This window comes from Ursus arctos, unplaced genomic scaffold (genome assembly GCF_023065955.2).
Source record: "Ursus arctos isolate Adak ecotype North America unplaced genomic scaffold, UrsArc2.0 scaffold_26, whole genome shotgun sequence".
Lineage (NCBI taxonomy): Eukaryota > Metazoa > Chordata > Mammalia > Carnivora > Ursidae > Ursus > Ursus arctos.
The window spans coordinates 916,363-940,863 of record NW_026622941.1 but is presented as its reverse complement, the minus strand read 5'-3'; the positions used below and the strand labels follow the sequence as shown (position 1 = coordinate 940,863).

Sequence of the window (24,501 nt, the reverse complement as noted above, 5' to 3'; positions counted from 1 at the left end):
GAGACTGAATTTTCTACCTAAATGCATATTTCTGTATTGAATGAATCAAACTGGAGAGACAACTGTGGCCCAGCTAAGGAGTTTGAGGCCAGATTGTACACAACCCTGGGCACTTTGTCAACCAAAATAATTTGACCTTTAAACTGAGCAGGGACAGTTTGAGGCCAAAGGAATGACACAAGGAGCTAAAATAATTAAAAAGAAAGTTAAAGAAATTAAGGATTGTAGTCCCTTTGAAAAGAGATTAAGAGAAGAACTCATTAAGATTCACCAGCTTCTGAATGGCACTGAGAATTGAGATGCTACAAAGCTATTTGACCTGGTGTCAAGAACAAGGGGAGATGCCACAATAAGATAGGCCAGAGATGGACAGTCCAGGAATTCAGAGAGGAATTTTGGAACAGAACCGCATAAACAAGGACTAAGCAAACAGAGGCAGCAAGAGAGCTGATTCTTAGATACAGTTTTTAAAATAGAATTGAAGAGTTCTTTAGCAATAAAATCTGAGGATGTTCTGAGTCCCGAATCAAAGAGGGGGTCCATGGTAGAAAGGACCCCCTCAGCCCCTTTCTATTCTCACCCACTGAGTACTAGCATTTGTAATCGTTTCCTTTATGGCTGCATGTGGCATTACAACAGCATTCGCTAGCCCCCGGCTCTGGTGTGAGCTGGTTTCAGCTGGAGCAGACAGAAGCAATGCTCCAGAGAGCCACAGCGTCCATGCTCAGGGCTGAACCTCAACCAGGGTCAGGGAGGTTTCCAGCCTGACACCTCAGTTTCATGGCAATAACAAATTACCAGTCTTAAGGTCAAAAATAAAGAGAGCTGCTCACATAGTCCTGGTCCAGGGAGCCTCGCAGCTGTTATTGTGGTGCTGTGGAAGGACACGGAGGCTGCGGGCCTCACAGTTCACAGTAATGAGAGTCCCCATCCGAAGGAGCTCTGAGGAAAGGTGTGGACAGGTAGAAAGGAGAACCAGGTTACTTTGAGTGTGTTTCCACTTCAGTCTGGGCTTTAGGGAGGGTAATTAACTAGAGAGATGCTGAGAGAAATTGCTAGAAATGTGGGTGGGTGGGGGAGACATTTACACAGTGCACACTATGGTTAGCCAAAGAATTTTTTTCTTCAGTTTTTATTTAAATTCCCGTTAGTTAACATTCAGTGTAAGTTAGTTAACATACAGTGTAATACTAGTTGCAGGTGTACAATACAGTGATTCAACACTTCCATACATCACCTGGTGCTCCTCATGACAAGTGCTGGTTAGCTAAAGAATTTCTGACCCTGATTCTCTATCCACAGTGAATCCTTATAGTGACTTTACCTCCTATCTCAATACATTTTTTTTAAATGTAAACTTTCTCTCTCAATAAATTATTATCTCTTGTTGTCTCTGTCATCTTCTTCCCCAACCAGTTGCCTATCCTTTTGGAACCCCCCCATGCCTCACTTCTGAAACCTGCTTTACAGGATACCCAACACTGACAAGCTTCCCAAGGCAGATAAAGGTAATCGAGTGCTGGAACCACAGGTTCCATGGCAGCTAGGAAGGAGAGTTGGGACAGAGCCGGAAGGCTGTCAAGAGAGGAAGGAAACATAAAGATAAACAATGGTAGCATCACTGACATGATCAAGGGCAATTTTATTTAATCCCTTCATAACTTGCCTTTTGTTCATTTACTGCCCATGTGTGCCCTGTATCCCAGGACAATGTTCCTAGCCTTGAGCAGAAAATGTGACACATACCTGTGCAGTTTCATTTGTATAGTACTTAGCTTGGTGCCACATAAAGTGAACTTGATAATATTATGAAAATAGTCAGAAACCAAAAGCCTGATGCAGTGAAAGGGAAAAATTAGGACTGGGAAAAACAATCTCAAATATTAAAGAAACCATTAGAAGGTGGAGAAATGAAATGGAAATAGAAAATTAAGTTTATGCGAAAGGCTTGAAAGTAATCCTAAAGCATGTTGACACTTCAAAAATTATCATCTTTGTTCTGTCACAGACTTTTACGATAAAAAAATACATGTATAGACAGTAGTGTTTTCTACAAACTTATTAATACATATTTATTTCAGAAACAATCATTTATGATCAATTATCTGTAGACTACTCTAAGGGAGCAGGTTGGGGGACAGAAATAAAGGCGCCCTATGGGCTTTTCCCTGTGGAAGAGCAGAGATTTACTCAGTGAAATGAAGCATCCATGAAAGAGGTAAGTTGGAAGAGGCTGCATCAGGGCAGGGTGGTTAGGGATGCCTCCCTGAGGTTTATACAGAGGGGCGGAGTTTGGCTAGGCCAAGAACCAATGAGGAAGAGGGGTGCAGTGAGTACTGATCACTTGGTTACTGTAGGCCCAACACAACAGCCACTAGCAACATGTGGCAGATTGAGCAGTGACATGCGGCTAGTCCTAACTGAGATATGCATTTGAGTGTAAAGTAAACACCAGATTTCAAAGACATGGTGTGAAAAAAATGAATGTAAAATATTTCATTGATATTTTTTGTATCAATTACATGTTGAAATTATAATATTTTGGATATACTGGGTTTAAAAAAATAAATTATTAAAATTAAATTCACCTTCTTCAAACTGTTGCTACTTTAAACAATGTTTTAAGAAGATAAATCTGACTCTACTAGGCAAGATAGAGTAAGTCAGGTGCTATTAGACAAAAGAAAACCAGGAAGCTTCTAAAAGAGTGAGATGAAGAGGACCTGGTTTAAGGTGGAAACTGAGGTTATCAAAAGGAAAAGGATGCATGAGACATCGCGAAGGAAGAACCAGTAAGACAGTGATTATTAGGTAAGAGAAAAGGGAAAAGAAAAGTGTCATGGAAAAAAAAGGGAACCCAAGTGTCTGGGAATACAGTTGTTCCATTGAAAGAATTAGGAAGCTAGTAAGGGTGTATGAGGCGGATAGAAAAATGCTGAGCTAGCTGTCGTTGTTGTTATCTTCCTTTCAACATGTGGAGTTTAACTTAATGGGGAGCATGCAATTGGCATCTGGGGAAATGATACTGGAACTCAGGAGAGAAGCTAGACTGAAGATGTGTATTGAGAAAAACATGATCTTTAATGCTGAGCAAATGAGTTCCAGGAGGAAAAAGCAGAAACGCAGAGGAAGAAATGAAGGGAAAGAAACAAATCACAACAGACATTTATTTTATTTTATTTTTTAAAAGATTTTATTTATTTATTTGTCAGAGAGAGAGAGCACAAGCAGGGGGAGCGGCAGGGAGAAGAAGAAGCAGGCTCCCCGCTGAGCAGGGAGCCCAATAAGGGGCTTGATCCCAGGCCCCTGGGATCATGACCTGAGCCGAAGACAGGCACTCAACTGACTGAGCCACCCAGGCATCCCCATTTTATTTTATTTTATTTTTTAAAAGATTTTATTTATTTATTTATTTGAGAGAGAGAGAGAGACAGAGCGTGTGAGTATGAGCAGGGGGGAAGGGCAGAGAGAGAGGGAGACGCAGGCTCCCAGTTGGGAGCCCAATGTGGGACTTCATCCCAGGATCCATCCCAGGATCCTGGGATCATGAACTGAGCCAAAGGCACTCAACCAACTGAGCCACCCAGGCGCCCTCACAACAGGCATTTAAAGAGGTTTCGAATTTCTTATGGTTTTACGCCATCACTTGCATCACCATTATGTAATCAAATTAATCATTGAATTGCTGAGATATTAGGGAGAGTCCCCCCACAAAAGTCTAATCTGGTTGGGAAGAAGACAACCCCGTTATAACAAAAAATTTAAATAGCACTTCAAAATAAATAGTGTAATTTCTTGTGTAAAGGTACATGGAGAGACACCCAAGCCAGGGTGTTTCAGGAAGGCTTTAGGAAGGAAGTGAGTTTTGAGTGGGTCATAATCTGAGAGGTTGAGTTGTGAGTCTTCCCAGGCAACTGAAAAGGCGTGATCAAAAAGGAGGAGGCAAGCAAGTCCAGGTGGGTGAGTGAACCAGTTTGGCAGGAGAAGTCATTGGTTGGATGGGGTGAGGGTGGGGATTGCAGATACCTCTGGGAAGGCAGGTTGAAACCAAATTGTGGCAGGTATTGAATAAGAATCTATCAGAATTGGATCTCTCTCTTATGCTTAAGGGAAACTCACTGAATTTTGAGCAAGTAAGTGTTATGATTGAATTTAAATTTTAAGAAAATTAATTTGAATCTATTTTAAAGGCAAAGTCACAGAACTCAGAGACCATTTAGCTCAAGCCCTTTGTCTCACAGATGAAATGCAGAGAGATTAAGAGACTTTTCTTTTTTTTTTTAAGATTTTTAAAATTTATTTGACAGCACAAGAGAGCACAAGCAGGGGAGCAGCAGAGGGAGAGGGAGAAGCAGCTTCCCCGCTGAGCAGGGCTGGGGAGCCTGATGCGTGCTGGGATCATGACCTGAGCTGAGCCACTGAGGCGCCCTGAGATTGAGACTTTCCAAGAGAAAACTCATATTTCCTGACTACTAATCTAATTTACTTTCTACAACTTCTAAAATTTAAAAATTTGCCTGATGCACAGCCCTCTTTGGGAATGGGTATTTTATGGAATGCAGCTCTCTAATGAGAAGGGAAGGTTGTACATGAGGGTGTGTCAAGAATTTGTGAGGTACCTGGGCTTCAGTGATACACAGGCAACTAAAGTGACAAAATAATGGTTATACTCTACTCCCGCTCCATTGGATTCTGGGACTGAAACAAGGAATATTCAGGTCAAGTTAGTTAAGCAAAAAGAAAAGAAAGGGCAATTCAAGTAGAAGACAGAAGCAGTGTAACCCATTAGAGAGAAAATTGGATGACTAATTAGAAGATTTGGATTCTAGTCCTGGTTAGCAGTGGTTACGGGTGAAGCCACACTTTTATCTGTCACATCGTTTCCAAGGTTCAAATAGATGTTTTTAGCTGATCTTTTGGAACTTGCAACCCAAAGAAGCATTGTTATACAACAGTGGTTAGTTTCCCAGAGGATACTCCAGGAATCTATAAAAATTCCATCAGAACTGAAATTAATGCATATTTGCAAAGAGAAATAGAAATATTTTTTGCAGTATTAATGAATTAGCGAAACAGATTAGCCAAACTAATTATTGTGGGGTTTTTAAAATGGAAAACATTTAATTAGGAAAGGATATGGAATACTTACCTGGCAGGGGAGACACCATGATCAGGAAAAAGATATGAAACTGAAGGTGGTGGCGAATATGAAAGAGAATTACTTCTTGGCACTTTGAAGGTAATCTGAGGTAAAGGGCAAGGCTCACAAATGGAGAAAAGGCAAGAGAGAGAAAGGGAAAGTATGTGCTGTGTGTATTTTGAAGAAACATGATACAAACAGTGTACCACTCTGAAGCAAAGGGAGAAACGGAGGTGGGACAAATGTTCAAAACAGGGTCAAAGACTCAAGCTATCAACTCCAAATGTGAGGCTCTAGCTGGAGTCCAGATTCAGGGGAACTCCAAGGGCCCACCTTCAGCCAGACCAGAGACATATTAAGACTCCTTAGCTCCAGGGCCAGAATTGGTTCCAGACTGTCCGTGAAAGCTGGGGTGGGTGGAGAGCACAGTAAGGGGAGGAACCAAGCAAAAAACTACAGACACAGAACCAGAGTTAGAGAAGGACAGAAAGAAACAGGTCCTAAAGAAAAGGAAGGAAGGGAGGGAGGGAGGAAAGGAGGAAGGGAGGGAGGGACAAAGAGACAGGTCTAAAGTTGGTGTGCTGGTCCATATGAACACTGAGACGGGATCCTCAGAAGAAAAAAAGGCAGCACAGGGGGAAATAATGCAGAAGGAGAAAAAGGTGCTGAGAGAGAGAGAGAGAGAGAGACAGAGAGACAGAGAGAGGGGACTCTCCAACCACCACCAGGGGGCACCTCCAGTTCCAGGGCAGTTTTGTTGATTAACAGCACCGGGCGGGGGGGGGGGGGTGTGTGTGTGTGTGTGTGTGCACAATAGAGTAGCCTTCCAACCGAGGGGAAGTACTGGTTGTAACCAGTACTCAAACATACTGAAGTAACCACATCTTCTCACCTTTCTGCTTCCTGGTGCTGTTCATGTTCTAGGCACTCTCATCACTCCACCAGCTGGCAGTGGCAATTGAGAGGCAAGGTAAAAAAAAAAAAAAAAAAAAAGTTAAATAATGATAAAAGATACAGGCAAAAATGAGAAGACAGAGGATGAACTAGGAAAAAAGAAACTGGGGAAAGAACAGTCAGGATATAACAGATTAGAAACAAACACGAAGAAAAGAGGTAACTTTAAAAAAAGAGAGAAGGAAAAGTGCAGAAAGTCAAACTGATCTGTGAGGAAATGAGGAAAGACAGGAGGAGAAAGTCCTGAAAAAAGCTGATCAGGTTATGTGATCAGTTCCACAGTGGCTTGTCACCACTTTCGCATCTCATCTATTGATAGGATATCTACAGAAGAGCTGTGCTTTATAAACACGCAAAACTGTAGCCTTTGCTCTTTGGGAGCATTTAGATATATGCTCATTTTTGTCAGATGAAAGAAAGCATATAGTAGAATTTGAGGATGAATTTTAAATCATTAAGTAGTTCCAGGCAATAAAAGAATAAAACTGCATAACTTCTGGGCCGTTTCTAAGCCAGGAGGGGGAGTGGGGGAGCCAGTGTTAGAAGTATTTTGACTCATGAAAGATACATTTAAATACATTTTCTTTAAGATTTTTTTTCCTTAAATGCTGCTTTATGAAAACACAACAGGTTATTGAAATGACCAGAATAAAGTGAGGGGGAGGTGGGGGAGAATCTCCACATAGCCCACTCCAAAATCTGTCACATAAATTCGCTCACCATTTTTCTCCAGATTTTGCACTGCTCAGGGTAGAAGAGGATCTTTGATTTAACCACTGTACACTTTATGATTGTTCCGGTCACTCAACTGGTACTTGACTGCTTCAGGGGAAGCGTCAAGGGTAGTGTTTCCTAATTGAGAGGTGGATATAGAGCCCAGCTAAGGCCCTCCGAGATGGAGAAGAATCCAGAACTAAAAACGTAATTACGATGACCAGTACAAATATCTGGGCATTCATTGTCGTTTTTCCTCAATTCAGGTCTGTTTTTGAGGTGTTTTTTTCTTCCTTCGGATTTAGCAGAATTGTAACGTCCTACAGAATTTAGTATTTCTAAAGCACACGCCTCAACACTCCTCTCCTAAAGCACATTCCCCTAGCCTTGGCGTGCAGATCTCCACCCCTCCCAGAGCACACTCCTCAGACTATCTCCCGTTTCCCATCCCCCCAGCTTCCTAACTACATTGTGCGCACTCTTCCAGGCAGCTTTTCTGCAGCCAGGGCAGTTGCAGGGCTCCAAGCCCGTCTTCTCTAGGGCGGTCACACGTGTCCATTCCCTGGGGTGGGTGGGTGGGGGTGTCGCTCTTCGCGCACGGCTGCTGATTGGTGCCTCCCCCTACCCCACCCTTCCCGCCGCACTCCAGCCTCCATCCTACTTGGTTCCAGCTTAACCAGCCCCACCACCTTCTTTCCTTGGAAAAAAGAGCTACTTTAGAGCTCCTTGAAACACCATTCTTGGATGGAATAAAAGTGTTTGAGTACAGGTGGAAATCACTTTATTTCTCCAGGCCTCATATTTCTGGGGTGCACAACCCGCTTGTTCTCTGGTGCTACCCTCAGCACCAATAATAACCGAACTCTCACACGTGCGTGTTTCTTGATCTAGCCCCTACCGAAAGCACCACCCAGCGGGCCCTTTAAAAGGACGCGACCACTAAGGCCAAGTGGGGGGTGGGAGAGACCCTTATTGTCCTCATTGGTCCAAGTCATTAAACTCCTCAGTCCCAAACACCTGGAAAGCAGAGTGAGTCCCCTGGCAGTTCATGGGGTGCACCTCGCTCCCGTCAAGTCACACTCCCCTTCTTTCTTGGGGTGCTCAGTTCCCTCTCCCCTCCCCCTCTCTTCCAATGCAGCTGTCCAGACTGGGGGTGGGGAGTGGGGGCGGGGGTTGTTGTTGTGGTGAGGGCGGCCCCGCCCCCTCCTCGTGGGCGGCCCCTCCCCCAGGCCCTCTGCTCGGCCCCCTCCCCCCGCCCCCCCAACCCCATCTGTTTTCCCCAGCGGTGAGATGATTATATTGTATGGTACTGGGGGCGGCCGCAGCCGCAGCCGCAGGATGGGGCGAGCGCTCGGACCCCGTCGGCAGCCGGAGCCGCAGCCGCCTCAGTAACTCGGGCCCCCGAGCCGCCGCCCCCCGCCCGGGTCGCCCGCCCTCAGCTCATGCACTCGCCGAGCGGCGGCAGCAGCGGGAGTAGCAGCCGCCGCCACCCCCGCCCGAGGAGCTGAGGCGCTGAGGCGCTGCGCCGGGGCGGGAGTCCGAGGCGGGCGGGCGAGCGGTGCGCGGGCAGCGTGGGGCCGCCGAGGCGCGCTTGGGGTTCGGGGCCACCGCCACCGCCGCGCCTGGGAGATGTGCCCGGAGGAGGGCGGCGCGGCCGGGCTGGGCGAGCTCCGCTCCTGGTGGGAAGTCCCGGCCATCGCGCACTTCTGCTCGCTTTTTCGCACCGCGTTCCGTCTGCCCGACTTTGAGATCGAGGTGAGTGGCCGCGAGGAGCGGGCGAGGTGGCGCACCCCGCGCCCCTTTCTCTCCTGCCCCCTCGGGAGTTCCAGAGCACTGTGCGGGAGGGAGCGGGGGGCACGCAGAGACTTTGCCGGTAGTCCGCAGCCAGGGGAAGGGCTCGGAGGCGGGGGCACGAGGCGCTCAAGGGCCGGAGTGCGGGCGGGGGCCGCGCGGGGCTCCGCAGGGTACGCCAAGTGCCGGCGTCCGGGCTCGGGACGTTCGCTCGTGGCCGCCGTGCCCACCCGCGCCTTCCGGGGCGAGGCGAAGCGGGCGGCGAGAGGGCGGGGGGAGAGTGCGCTTTTGTACGAGTGGGACCGGGCGGCTCTCCTGGGACTTGGGCAGGAGGCTGAGTGTGTGGGGAGAGTGCGTGCGCGCGCTCCCTGCCCCGGTGCCATTGAAGCAGCGAGCCAGCTGCTCCGGGCGGGGACAGGGTGCGGGCTGGATTAACTCCGACCGGGCCGGGAGGCGGCCTGCGGCCGGTTGGGGGAGGGGTCTGTCGTGCAGGGGAGAGGCTCGCCCTCACTTCGGCGGGCGCGTGGAGGGAGAATCGGACTTTGCAGACTGCGGGAGGCCCGCGACTCTCGGGGGCGCTTTGGGTTAACTTCGGCCGGCGGAGATGGGGGCCTGGGCTCGGGGGCGCGCTCTCCGGGGAGCTGCCCGGCGCTCAGCCCTTGCTCGGGGCTCCGAGGCTGCGGAGGGAAAGTTTAGGACTCCGTTATTCTTTAACAGCGCCTTTCCTCGGAACATACAGCCCTCTTTATGCGGGGAACTCGGGAGCTCTTTGAGTTGATTTCGCCACCATTATCCCTCCGGGCGGGCGTGGAGTAAAGGGATGGCTTTTCTGGCCAGGCCGAAGGTGCTTTCAAACCCGGGGCTTTGTGATAACCGGACTAAAATCAGGGGGTCCTAGGAGCAGGGATGGTGGCGGGAGTGTGAGGAATGGAATGTACACGACGGCCCAGACAGCGGCCAGCCCTTACCAGCATCCGTCCTCCTTTCTTTTATTTTTATTTTTGGAAGGGGGTGTGAAATATTTGATTGGTTGGCAGGTTGAATTGCTTGCCCTCCTATGGCAATATATATGGAGTGGACTTACCACTTTTGCCTTGGACAAAGGTAAAGGGAAATTGTTCGTCAGTTTTTCTTTTCAGTTCTGCCAATGAGTTCGCCAATGGAGTAATCAAAATAAGAATTACTTTTTTGGAGGAGCAAATCGTTGTTGCCTTCCCACCCCCACCTACCCTACTTTCTGCCATTTTCGAATTGATTTTAATTCGTTTATTCCTAGGATTTTTGCCTCACCTTTATTTTTAGAATCAGTGTTGTTTGCGGAAATATCATTTGCTTCTCATATGAATGAAGTGTTGGAACTTGCTCTTGTTGCAGAGTTAATGAATTTGGAAAATAAAAAGATCAAAGATCAAAAGAGGTATGGTGGGAGAATGAAGAGGAATGTAGGCTGATAAACTAGGACCACTCTCTGGCTTTTGGCGATTCTTAGTTCCTGAAGCTGATTAAAACAATGTAATTAAATCGTAGGCTTCTGTTTTTAGGAAGATAGAATAACTTGGGCATTTTAGATAGCACCATAGCGTTTGCTTTCAAAGTTCGAACGTAATTGTAGCAAGCATCATCTTTACTAAAAATGTTAGTAGAATATTGATGAAAAAGAGAAAGGGCCACAAAAATGAAAGATTTGGGAATGTTTAAATTCAGCAGATGTTTAACAGTTATTCTGATAATACTGTTTTCTTTTAGTTGGTATAAAATCGTGAAGTTTAATTCTATCCTGCTGCTCAAAATGGTGGCTGTTGTGGGAGGTATTGCTTGTGACTGTGCCATCTTGGGTGCTGGTAAACTTCCCCCCTAGCCCATTTTCTTCCTTGCGAGATAATAAAATTGAGGTAATGTTGAATTACAAGTTGAGAGCTTAAGGACCCATTCTAAAAATACTGTGGAAAAATTCATCTTCCAAAATCCATATATTCCCATTTTGTTGATGGAAAAATAGAGGTAACTAATTTTGCTTCAAATTATTACAGATACCTAGAGCAATGTCTAAATAACTTGTCTTATATTCTAAGAAATAAACGTGGTTTCTCAGTATTAGCTGGCATAATTTCTAAAGGAAATGTAAGCTGATCAGAGGGGTCAAGTTTGTATGAATAATAGAAGTGAAAAATCATTGTTACAGGTGAATCATTTGGGCTATTGAGATTATCTTTCTTTTGATTGGAGTGAGATTTTTGGAAGTGACGCTACTGTTTTTAAACTGCATGCTATTTGAAATACATGCAACACGAATGAATATTTGGGATCCATATGCACATTTTTATAATTATCCATAGTGTTTTTATTAGAAGTACAGTAGGTAGATAACAAATGGTAGTGACTTTCTAACTTCTGCAGTTCCTGTGTAATCCTCTCACGTGACGTTTGTTTTGTCGTGGCTAATGCAAATTGTAACTTAAAGTTTTCAATAGTTACCAGAAATTAAAAGTGGTCTTTTTTAAGTGTCTAACAAATTTGAATCATGACAGTGCAGAGCTCACTGAAAACACCAGATTTATGTATGTATGTAATCTTTACACCTAATGTGGGGCTCAAACTCACAACCCCTAGATCCAGAGTCCCATGGTCTGCTGACCGAGCCAGCCAGGCGCCCTTGAAAACAGCAGTTTTAGTTCAAGTATAAATAAATAATTTTTTTTTGTTAGGTGATTTTTTAATCTAATAGTTTATTGTCCTGACGGTTTGAGAAACAACCCCTTGGTTCCAGTGTATGATACAATGGAAGACCTTCCTTAAACAAAACAAACAAAAAACCAATTCTGATGCTGAGTTGTGTTTGTGAGGCCAACTGGAAAGGCCCTTCCATCTTAATTTACTACAACTTTAAAAGGTAAAAATGATGAATAATACCAAGTGGTAGAAGTTGTATATCAGCTTTCTTAGGAAACCAGTTTTCACCTGTGGGGAAAGATCTTGTTTTACCCTTGACCACCAAGCTGAACTCATGGATTTATAGAAAATTAAGGAAGTGGAATCCTCAAGGACTTGGCTTCTATTTATCTATCGTGAAGTAATCTCTTAGATAGGTGAAGGGCTGGGAGGATTCATGGTACAATTCTGCAAGAGGTCAAGAACTCCCACTTACAGAACTGTCCCCAAAACATGGATAATTTTATTTTTGCTTGTAAAAAACCTTTTTACTCTGTTAATCAAACTTAAATGTACAGGATTTCTTTAGGGATTCTGTAATCGTCAGATGGAAAATCTGTGAATTTTAAGTTCAAAATTTCTGGTTTGAAAAATAATACCGATATTATATAAACCTTGAAAATTATAGCACAATGTCGGTAAGAGAATTAAAATCACCCATAATTCTACCACTAAGAGATAAAAGCTGTTAACTGTTAACATTGTATCCCTCCACTCAGGGATAGAAGCTATTAACTGTTAACATATTTAGAAATTCCCAAATATGCTCACAATGTATTTGTGCCTTAGGTTAGGTACTGTTTTTATTTTTCAGATGAGAGCATTGAAGTATAGCTGGACAACAGTAGGTTAATGATACTGAATTCAGTGGGAGCCCCTTACTCTACTAGGTACTTAACTTCTAACTGGGAGATTACCAAAGAAGCTCATAACTCGCCTCCTTTGCGTCAGAAAATTATCTGTTAATATTTCAGAACCATTTCATTTAAATCAAGGATTTTATAATTGTTTAACATTCCAGTGGGTTAGGCTGGTTAAGTTTTTTTTTTACCAGTTTGAGAAATGGAGAATGGTGAATTGACCTCTGTAGAGATTTAATGCTGATTTTTTTTTTTTTTCTTACCAGGTGCTCCTTACAGTGAATGTAGTGTCTTGATCTAAGTAAGGGAAGGGGGTGTAGAATCATTTTAACAGTCTCGTCTGGAGTTAATCACGATGGGTGTGGGGTTCTGGGCAGAAATCCCATCACAAATATTTTGGGAATATTTTCCTCTAGAGAAGAGACTGGTGCCCCTAGGTGGCTCTTTGAAAATGGTCATGATGGTTTGTATATTAGCAACATGGTAAAAATAATCTGCTTGTCGTGTCTACTTTTTTCCCTGAGCTTCTTGCTGTTGAGTACTGAATCCTTTCCCTGCTTTGGCTCTCCTTCCTGGTTGTGGTTGTATGTAGGTAAAGTGCATGATGCTCTGGGGGCTGTATCTTTAATTCAGATTCCCAAGTTTCACTCTTGGTGTTTCCTTGGATCTAATCCCTTAATCAAGATCACCAAGGCATAAATTTTTATTTTTAAAATTTTTTTTTTTTTTTTAAGATTTTTTATTTATTTATTAGACAGAGATAGAGACAGCCAGCAAGAGAGGGAACACAAGCAGGGGGAGTGGGAGAGGAAGAAGCAGGCTCACAGTGGAAGAGCCTGATGTGGGGCTCGATCCCGGAACACCGGGATCACGCCCTGAGCTGAAGCCAGACGCTTAACCGCTGTGCCACCCAGGCGCCCCTATTTTTAAAAATTTTTTATTTAATTTTATTTTTTAAGAAAGATTTTATTTATTTGACAGAGGGTGAGAGAGAGAGAGAGCACAAGCAGGGGGAGTGGCAGTCAAGGGAGAGGGAGAGGCAGGCTCCCTGCTGAGAAGGGAGCCGGATGTGGGGCTCAATCCCAGGACCCTGGGATCATGACCTGAGCTGAAGGCAGCCGCTTAATGGACTGAGCCACCCAGGCGCCCATTTAATTTTTTATTTTTTTAAGTAATCTTTACACCCAACATGGGGCTCAAACTCACATCCCCGTGATCAAGAGCCCCATGCTCTACTTGACTGAGCCATTCAGGCATCCCAAGGCATAAATTATTAAGCATGAAAATAAGAAACAAGAATTGCTGAGAGTAACATATTAGTACATCAGTCATATCAGCAGTTCTTGAGCCTGGGCCTATGGATGGGCTATAGGAGATTTTGTGTTGATGTACATACCTGCATTTTGCTGGAAGAGAGGGGCCCGTTGCTTTCATCAAATTCTGAAAGAGGTCCCCAACCGTACGAAGGTTGAAAAGCTCTGAATTAGATCAAAGAATAAGTTAACCTTAAATAGGGGAACCAGAAGCCTAGTTTTATGACACAAAATGCACTAGACTAGGAGTTAGGAGGCTTGAATTCTTATTCTAACTGTGCCGCTAACTAGCTCTGTGACCTTGGACAGGTCAGAATAGCCTAATGATAAATGACACTTGCATAGTACTTGATATATTTTCCAAATGTTATTTATTTTATTTTATTATTTATTTATTTTAATTTTTTTATTTATTTATGTGACAGAGAGACAGCCAGCGAGAGAGGGAACACAGCAGGGGAGTGAGAGAGGAAGAAGCAGGCTTCCAGCAGAGGAGCCCAATGTGGGACTCGATCCCGGAACCTCGGGTTCACGCCCTGAGCCAAAGGCAGATGCTTAACGACTGTGCCACCCAGGCGCCCCCCAAATGTTATTTATTTTATTGATTGATTGTATTGATCTTATTTATTTAGTTAAAGTAAGCTCTACACCCAACCTGGGGCTTGAACTCATGACCCTGAGATCAAAAGTCGTATGCTCTACCAGCTGAGCCACTCAGCTGTCCCCCAATGGTATCTCATTTAATCTTTAGCTATTTTTTTTTTTTAAAGATTTTATTTATTTATTTGACAGAGATAGAGACAGCCAGCAAGAGAGGGAACACAAGCAGGGGGAGTGGGAGAGGAAGAAGCAGGCTCATAACAGAGGAGCCTGGTGTGGGACTTGATCCCAGAACGCCGGGATCACGCCCTGAGCTGAAGGCAGACGCTTAACCGCTGTGCCACCCAGGTGCCCCTAATCTTTAGCTATTTGTAACCATTACTATGAGGTAGGAATTATCCTCATTTTATAGATGAGATTGGAAATTTAGATGTTGAGTTGCTTGCCAGGTAGACTCTCACCTGGATCTTAGGTTTTTTGATAACAAATTCTTTGCCGTTACTACTATATCTCACTGTTCTTATTTCGTTATCTAAAATGAAGGACTCGACCTATAAGTAATGGCCAAGCCTCCTTAATGCAAATGTTGAGTTCTTTGATTTTTAATAATGTGGGGTACAGAAGATATTTTTAAAACCTTTTTTTTAAAGATTTTATTTATTTATTTGTCAGAGCACGCACAGACACAAGCAGGGGGAGCAGCAGGCAGAGGGGGAAGCAGGCTCCCCACTGAGCAAGGAACCTGATGTGGGACTGGATCCCAGGACCCTGGGATCATGACCCGAGCTGGAGGCAGACACTTAACTGACTAAGCTACCCAGGTGTCCGCCTTTTAAAACTTCTGCTGAACTAAGTACAGAGTCAAGTTCATGATTCCATTTCCTCCCTCCCTCTTCTTTCTTCCTTTCTTCCTTTCTTCCTTTCCTTTCCTTTCCTTTCCTTTCCTTTCCTTTCTGATTTTATTTGAGAGAGAGAGAAAGCACAAGCAGGGGGAATGGCAGAGAGAGAAGCAGGCTTCCCGCTGAGCAAGGAACCCGATGAGGGGCTTGATCCCAGGACCCTGGGATCATGACCTGAGCCAAAGGCAGACGATTAATCAACTGAGCCACCCAGGCACCCTGATTCCATTTCTTTCTTTTAGCAAGTACTTACTGAGCAACTACTATGTGCTAAGCACATCTTTAATGGAGGTACAGATATGAACATAACACAGAAATACCTGCTCTCTTTTCAGTGGAAGGAAACAGTAAATGAGTTGGTAAGGGTAGTATGTCAGTGGTTATTAAGAAACATCACAGTGTGGAGGCATAGGGAGGCCCAATTGAGGAGGTGGGTTGTTGTCATTTAAAATAGGCTGGTTAGGTATGGCCTCACTGAGAAGATGGCATTTGAGCGGACTGAAGGAGATAAGTGATTTAAAATGATTGATTGATTGATTGATTTTTAAAGATTTTATTTATTCATTTGACAGAGCATAAGCAGGGGGGGTGGCAGAGGGAGGGGGAGAAGCAGGCTCCCCGCTGAGCAGGGAGCTCGATGCAAGAATTGATAACAGGATTTTTCTCTGGGATCATGACCTGAGCCAAAGGCAGACGCTTAACTGACTGAGCCAACCAGACACCCCTAAAATGATTTAAACATTAGTAGTTTGTGACGCTATTCTATTTAATGTAAGATACCAGATGATAAATATTTTGTAAAGATTCAAGATCTCTTCCTTCCCTGAGGGGTAAAGCCCAAGCACAGGCGTGGGTTACAGAGGGGCAAATCTTTATGCAGTTTGAAATCCTGAAAGGGGAGAATGTTCTCTCAGAGAACATGATCATATATTTGTCTCCAAAAGTGAGGGGTTGCCTGGATGACTTAGTCAGTAGAGCATGCGACTCTTGATCTCGGGGATGTGAGTTCAGCCCATGTTGGGTCTGGAGATGACTTAAAAATTTCTCTCTCTCCAAAAGTGAATACTGGATCCCCTTTCTGTTTATACCAACATTTTGAAAGGGAAGGCTTCCTTTGCCAACCATGTGAACCTTCAGAGGGGTAGTTGGGAACTTCCACAGTCCTAGAAAGGGCAATACCCTCTCATCTCTGAAGGACAGCCTATGTTACCATCTGGCATACTTTATGACGGAAGTTCAGTTCAGTGTTGCTTAATTTTCTGGAACGTAGTTAGGATAGCCTAAAATACACCTTGGCACCATCCGGTACCATGAACTGTCTGCCCCTTGATCAGGAGAGGCTTGGGCTGTGTGTTAGGAGTAGGAATGAGGAGCATTAGCAGAATGCTGGAGAACTGCAGGAGCAAAGGCTGGTTTAGGTAAAAATTCAGTGTGGCCAGAGCCAAGGGGGCAGAGCTGCACAGCTTCTAACTGTATGGTTTTAGATTTGGTTGATGTGATTGAACGTATTTGCAAAAGGAATCAAGCAGAAAGTCAGAAACCTGGATTGTGGGCCCACCTCTGTCATTAACTTGAGTTATGATCCTAGGCAGATTTCTGGTTTGCCCCACGTATAAAATGGGAATTTTAGACTAGATGATTCTTAGATGTTCCTAGTTCTTTAGTTCTGTCATTCTAGGAATGGTTCTCAGCACTATTCTCATGCTGTTCTCATGCACAGCGCTATTAATTGATTCAGAAAATCATCGACCTCACTTATTAGGGTCAAGGTTGTGACCTGTGTTAGGATCCATGTTTTACAGATTAATTTTGTACCAGATAAAAGCTGCAAGTCCATATTTGATGTGTTTGTGGATTATATGAACTTGTCTTTCTGTGGAAATCTTGTCTCCAGACATGCTGCTATGAAAGTAGATTTTAGGACTTGATGATTGATTTTTTTCACAGCCTCCAAGGTCCTCAAACTGAGCTAAGATTTTGTGTTTTGAGACTGTGAGGAATTTTGGAGGATGAAGGTCTTGAGTTACGTTATCTTCCCTTCACATTTGTTTCTTCACTTAATTTAACATCATTCATACTTTGAACTGCGAATGAAATCCAGTTATAGCTTCAGGCATGTGGCTATCTTCTCATTTGGTATTGCAGTCTTTTTAGAAGGCCATGTTGTCTTTCTGTATTTTCATATTTCAGTAGATGCTGTTCCTTGGGATGCTTTTATTATACCTTCTTCACGTTATCCTCTAACCTATATTAATTTATGTTGGAAAACTTGGGAAAAGTCATTGAGTAGTTCTTATAATGAAGAAAAGAATTGTTAGGTAATAATATTGAGCTCAAGATTCTGGGTTTCTTCAAGGCTTGGGGTTTCTTAGCCTCAGCACTGTTGGTATTTTGGATCAGATAAGTCTTTGTTGTGGAAAAGCTGTCACACACATTTTAAGCTGTCTAGAAGCATCTCTGGCCTCTACCCTCTATGTGCCCGTAGCATCCCCAGTCATGACAAATAAAATTATCTCCAGACGCTGCCAAATATATCTCCTGGGGTGGCCCAAAGATCACCTCCATTTGAGATTTACTGCTTTAAGGTATAAGTGGGGAGGACTTTTCAGTTGGTCGTTGTATAAAAGGTATCCTGTGAAGATGAGTTTTTCCTTCTGATAATTTTTTTTCTTAAATGCAAACCTTTAGTATATTTGTTTATAAAAACTGAGGGAAGTTAAAGTTGCTCACAGATGTGCATGTCAGTAGTAATTGCACATGTCAGAAAACTGGGAAGCAAATGTTTTGTTAATATTTTTCTATCCTGGGGAGTCATTTAAGGGAAGATGTAGTTTGGGGGCAGTAGAGAGGGTGTTCTGGGGCTAATTGGATCCGAAAGAAAGGCCTCTCTTAGTCAAGGCCTGGCTGCCTGGCACTGTCGGGGAAGAGGGGTGTTGTGCTCTGGCCTCAGGCTGGCTTCTGCACTGCCATTGCCTGTCAGGGCACCGGCTTTTCTTGACAAATCTCGTGAGCCTTGCGCAGTGGTGGACTATGGGGAGTGGGGGTGGTTAGTTATGACCGGGTCAAAAGTTCAGTGAGACCTAAGTCGAAGGGGGGTGTTGTGTGCACATGTGTATGCTTACATCTCGGAGACATATGGGTATATTGTTATGTAAAGTTTATTATTCCATCAGAATTTTCACCTTGGAACACACCCATCACAGAACCTTTCTTGAGGTTGCTTTAAGAATTTTTCATGATTTCTCCCATTGGATTTTTCCTTGTAGGCAAGTATGGCAAAATAGTTTATGCATCAAGTAGGTTTTCATTTTGGTTTGGAGAAAAAATTGTATTGTGATGGTGACTTAGAGGGAAACTTCTTGGAAGAAAGATACTGTGGAACTTCAAGGGAGATGGTGTCAATTGTCTGTGGCTTCCGAAGGTGTCTTTTACGTTGAATATCCATCTCAGCGTCCATCTTTGCCATGTTGGGGTATTTGGTCCCCGCAGGGATCCAGCACCTTATTAAATTCCAGAATCTATATAAATAAGTTGGGGTGAAGTCAGTCACTTTTGCAGCCAAAAGCAGCTTTCTCCTTCGGGAGGGCAAATGACCCCTCAGAATAATTCTGTTACAGGCTCTGTTTTGCATGTCGTTCCTCACACACCCCTTTAAAATAGAATACGGTTATGTAAAAATATATGAAATACAGTATTTTGTTCTCCTGTTTAAAGTCCTTGACCTAATGTGACCTTTATGATTTGGTTGGCTTTAAACGACGTCATGTTCTTACAAGTTCCATACTGTAATTGTCAGCTTTTAGTTCTGATTTTAGCTAAAGAGCCCACTCTTTAGGAGCAGTGTTGTTCCACTTTTTCCTAAGGGTGGGTTTGCTAGAGTGACTGCCTGACTTGGCAATATGTCACCGAGGCATGTCGCCACCTGAATTAAATGTGTGAATGGTTGTCATAGCAGACTGTGTGCATCCTTCTGTGCCCCTCCCCCCACCCATAACCTCTAAAAATAAATGAAAATAGAGGAAGTGTTAGGGTCACAATTGCACTAACCACTTCATGTTTTTAATGTCGAACCTTTAAATCACCTCCAATTAATAATTCCCAAGAATGGAATAAGTTCTTAGAATTGCGAATGATGTTAAGCAGTCTGGTTGGCTATAAGAGCGTTTTTCTCCTGACCGGTTCCTTTTAATGAACACCCCTTCCCTGAGTGTTCATTGTTTCAGCAACAATGGTCCTAAGGACAGTTGATTTGCTTGACAGAAAATGTGTTAAATTAACAGATCTACTTCTTTAGCAAATCTTTTCTCTCCCCCATTCCCTATTGTGTCTCTTCTGTCTCCCTAAGAGGTTGTGTTTGCAGATTCTTTTTAGGTGTGGGAGACAATTTTTATAATCAGTGTCCTGAAGTTCTTTGTTCAGGAGACACTGTTTTATGGGGGAAAGGTGATTTAAAGAAAAATTTCACCTGTTGACATAATTAAGGGCTCTTTTTTTTCCCCACTCTTAGACTGGCATTGATTTGAGTTAGTATCCTATACAAATTTATTATTTTTTTTCCCCACATTGTTTCTGAAACACTTTTCTCCCCTCATTTTCCAGTGTTGTTAAGGCAGGCCTCGGGGATTGGGAGCGGAATGTTCTTTTTTTTTTTTTTTTTTTAAAGATTTTATTTATTTATTTGACAGGATAGAGACAGCCAGCGAGAGACGGAACACAAGCAGGGGGAGTGGGAGAGGAAGAAGCAGGCTCATAGCGGAGGAGCCTGATGTGGGGCTCGATCCCGTAATGCCGGGATCACGCCCTGAGCCGAAGGCAGACGCTTAACCGCTGTGCCACCCAGGCGCCCCTGGAGTGGAATGTTCTAATTGATGGTGAGGATACTTGTGTCCTCATAACACTAGATTTTCATCACTTTCCATGATGGAGCCCATCTTCATAACTGTACGTGTATTTCTGTAATCTGCAACTCTTTCAAATAATAGTGGAATTAAAAGGAAAAGGAAAATCTCAAATCCCAATCACTCTGTCTTCTGTTTTTGTTATTAAGGTTGCAGAGGTATGTGACAAGATTGCTACTCTCCTGCTGCCCTCAGGAATTACAGTATGTTTAAAAAAAAAAAGAAAAGGTGGGTGGGTAGCAATGGTAGTGTAAAACGTATGTTATGTGCCAGATGAGTTATAGAATGTATGACCTCTGTAGGAATTCAGGGGCAGGCAGTGATCATGAATGAAGTGCTTCCTGGAGAAGGCAGGATTTGGAAGTTCATATGAGTAAGTCAGAATATCTGTCTAGATCAGAAAGTTCTTTTCTTATAGAGGGCTTATAAAAAATGAGGTTGAGGAATAGTAGGCCAGACATTGCATCAAGCCTTGAATGCCAGGCTCACTGGTGTTAAACATTTTTATTCAGGCATTGAAGTTTAAGACAAGAATGACAACAAAATTTTAGACTAAGAATGTCCTGTGTACTAAATGTTTTAGACTAAATCTGGTATTGGAAGCTAGGATAGAACAGAGTGAAGGAAGAAAGACTAGTTTAACTATTGGAGTGAAATGAGTGTGAAATGCTGAAGGTAGCGGTAATAGGAAAGGACATTCATCACTGGCGTTATTGAAGAATAGGTAGGACTAGATGATCAATAATATTGGATGCATAAAGAAGGTTGAATCAGTTAAGGATGTTTTAGGCTGCAAGTAAAGAATGTCATACTAACAGCAACTTAAACACATTTGACCAGCCTGTAACATAATCTGGAGGAATGTGCCAGGGCAGATACGGCAGCTCTTAAGAGTACATGTTAGTAGTGGGTCAGTGGTGCTCCCCACGGTCACAGGATGGATTATGCATCTCTGAGCTCTGCATTGCTGAGTGATACAGAGAAGTACAGGAAAATTACAATTGAAAACAGCCATTGAGTTGGTGATTTGAAGAGGTCGAAGATTACTTCAGAGAATCCTGTTTGGAAGAGGAACAGAGAGGCTAAAATGCATTCTCCTGGAATGAGAGAGGAAGAGTTCTCCAGGAAGCTTAAGAGAATGGTGGAAAAGAAGGAACTTTAAAAGTTTTTTCAAGAATAATAACCATCACAAAAAGAAATCTTAGTTCTTACATGGTTAATATTTTAATGTTGTACCGAGGGAGTCAATTGTAGTACAATTTTTTTTTTTTTTTTTTAAAGAAAAGCCAGCCTGTTTCCAAATTCTACTCCATGTTTTGTACCAGCAATCCTTTCTTTCTCCCTTTATTATTGGGAGGGGGCTGGTAGTTACCCCACCCTAAAATTGTCAGTTGTTCAGTGTTTTAGCTTCCTGTTTATTAGTAAAACAAAAATCCAGACACAGAAATGTAGCCTTTTTATCTTTAGAATTTTAGATTTACTCTTGCTTAACTATTGATTGTTTGGAATACTTCAGTTTTTAGTTTTTCTCTGTTGTTAAGTATTTAGTGATCTGTAAGACTGCTACTTAATGTGACTCTGTGATCCTTTCGTAATGGTGTTAAATAAGTGGGCATTTATTTACAAATAAGATAGGTATCAAGTGTTCTACTAACATGTTCCCTGAGTCAGGTGGAAGTTACAGTTCAACAGAAGGCTGTTTTGTGTATTTGTCTTATCTCCCCACTGGCTCTACAAAAAATTTTGGAGGATATCTGGCAGTCCTAGAAGCTCCTTACCCCTTCTCCCTCCTACTGTGTCAAGTGAATCTGCATCCTGGCTAGTCATCTAACACATCTTGCAAGAAAAGATGAACTGGGTCAATCAAATTCCAAGAACTGGGTTCTTCAAAGTGTAACCTAGGAAATACAAGGATTATGGAGTTAGTGTGGAAAAGAAGCTAAAAGGTGACTGTGAGAAGCCATGATACAAGCCAAAAAAAATCTTGCATGTGAGGGAGCAGAAACTGACAGAGACCCAGCATTTAGAGGAATTAACAGGAAGGTTCCAGCTCCAGTCCATTGGTATATATCCTGTAAGAACCCCCAAGCATCTGAGGGAGTCCACATTCCTTGTCCCCCAAAGAACCTAACACCTTCCTTTATGTGCATATATTAAATATTTATAACGGTAGGATCATACTTTTACACGCTCAACAGGATCCTGTTTTATTTAGTTAACAATATTACATGATACAGAATGCCCTTTCATCTCCTACATTATGACTTTTAATAGCCTCAAAGTATTGACACTCCGATCTATTTAACCAATCTTCTATGGGGCATTGAGGTTATTTTTAGTTGTTTTCTATCATAACAGTCATGAACAGAAAATTTTTTCCCCCAAGATGAGATTAGTGTTTTTTATTTTTTTAAAAAAATTTTGTTTATTTATTTTTTAATAATCTGCACACGCAATGTGGGTTTCGAACTCATGACCCTGAGATCAAGAGTCATAAGCACTTCTGACTGAGCCAGGCAGGGGCCCCAGGATTAGTGTTTTTTAATCATTAGACTTTTGTTATTATTTTCTATTTGAAGTCTTAAGTTTTGAGTTTTTTTCAGTCATTTTTTAATGTTCTATTTTATGATAAAAGCTAACATGAATTTGATGCCCACAGTGGGTGCTCTAGGCACTGCTTCAAGTGTTTCTTATGCATCAGCTTATCTATTCTTTTTTAAAATTGAGATATAATGGACATATAACATTATTAGTTTCAGGTCTACAACATAATGATTCGATACGGTATATATTGTGATGTGATCATCACAGTAAGTATAGTTAATATCCATCACCACATGTAGTTACAGATTTTTTTTCTTGTGATGAGAACTTTAGGGGGCTCCTGACGGAGTCAATAGAGCATGTGGCTCTTGATCTCAGGGTTGTGAGTTCAAGCCCCACAATAGGCATGGAGCCTATTAAAAAAAAAAAAAAAAGACCTACTCTCTCACAATTTTCAGATACACAGTACAATATTGTATACTGTGGTCACTATGCTATACATAACATCCCCAGGACATATTTATTTTATAACTGGAAATTTGTACCTTTTGACTACCATGTTGCCCACCCCCTACTCTGCCTCTAGCAACCAACAATCTGTTCTTTGTATCTGCATTTGGTGGAGTTTTTGTTTTTATCTTTTTTTAAGATTTCACACATAAATGAGATCATATACTATTTGTCTTTCTCTGTCTGACTTCTTTCACTGAGCATAATGCCCTTAAGGTCTATCCATGTTCTTGCAAATGGTAAGATCCTTCTTTCTTTCTTTTCTTTTTTTATTGCAGAATAATATTCTCATTGTGTGTGTACACCACACTTTCTTTATCTATTCGTTCATTGATGGACCCTTAGATTGCTTCCATGCCTTGGCTATTATGAATAGTGCTGCAATGAACATGGGGTGTAGATATTTTTTTCAGGATAGTGTTTTCATTTCCTTTGGATATACTCAGAAGTGGAATTGCTGGATCATGGGGTAGTTCCATTTTTAATTTTTTGAGGAACCTCCATAGTGTTTTACATAGTGGCTGGACCAATTTACATTACCACCAACAGCACGAAAGGGTTTTCATTTTTCCACATCCTTGCTAATACTTGTTATTTCTTGTCTTTTTGATGATAGTCCTTCTAACAGGTATCAGGTAACATCTTATTATAGTTTTGATTTGCATTTCCCTGATGATTAGTGATGTTGCGCATCTTTTCATGTTCCTGTTGGCCATTTGTGTGTCTTCAGAAAAATGTCTACTCACATCCTCTGCCCATTTTTTAATTCAGATTATTCATTTTTTTGCTATTGAGTTGTATTTATCTATTTTTAATTCCCCCATGAGGTAGACATCACTTTATCTCACCCTGTAGATGAAGAAATGGAGGCGCACAGACGTGAAGTGATTTGCCCAAGGTCACATAGCCAGCAGGTGGCAGAACCCAGAACTGAACCCTGCAAGTTTGACTTCAGTAAAATGCTAAGACCTTTATTGGTAAAGGAACTGAATGGTAGTGTTGATGAGAGAGGAAAATTGATAGCCAGTGCAGGTTCTTTAGGGGCCTGTTAGAAGGTAGGTGAAAATAAATTTTTGTTAATATCATGGCATTAAAAAGGAGTCTTAAGCAAAACTGTAGAGAGCACAGAGTCAGAAAAAATGACATTAAAAATTTTTTTAATTTATTTTTTAAGTAATCCCTACATCTAACATGGCCCTCAAACTCACAACCCTGGAGACCAAGAGTCACATGCTCTACCTACTGAGCCCACCAGGCACCCCAGGAAAAATGACATTTTAGAAGTGAGAGAAATCAGTTTTTTCTCTTAATACTTAAATTATGTGCAGAGTTTGTCAATTTCTTTTAAGAATTATTTACTTTTGTTTTCCCATTCTCCTGTAACAACTAGCTGGCACTTTTTAAACATTCTTTAATTTTTAAGTTATGTCAAACTTACAGAAAAGCTATATGACTAGTACAAAGAATTCCTGAGCCCCTTCACCCAGGCTCCCCATTTGCTCTGTCATTACCTCCCTTTTCTCCTCACCATTCCTCCTCTATCCACTATCCATTCATCCATCCATCTAT

General features: G+C 42.6%; 1 protein-coding gene across 7 annotated transcripts in view; it reads left to right on the top strand.

Annotated features, from left to right (window-relative positions):
• The first annotated feature begins 8,117 nt into the window (after positions 1–8,117).
• Positions 8,118–24,501, top strand: part of LOC113258058 (chromatin remodeling regulator CECR2) — a 175,015-nt gene continuing 158,631 nt past the window's right edge. For 5 of the 7 annotated variants that reach the window (XM_026502761.4, XM_048216894.2, XM_048216893.2 and 2 more), the window contains exon 1: positions 8,119–8,563. In XM_026502761.4, the coding sequence (XP_026358546.1) occupies positions 8,438–8,563 (126 nt within the window). In that variant the 5' untranslated portion in view covers positions 8,119–8,437. Of the gene's footprint in view, positions 8,564–24,501 lie in introns of all 7 variants that reach the window. The other 2 variants (XM_026502762.4, XM_026502760.4) reach the window with 1 other exon arrangement.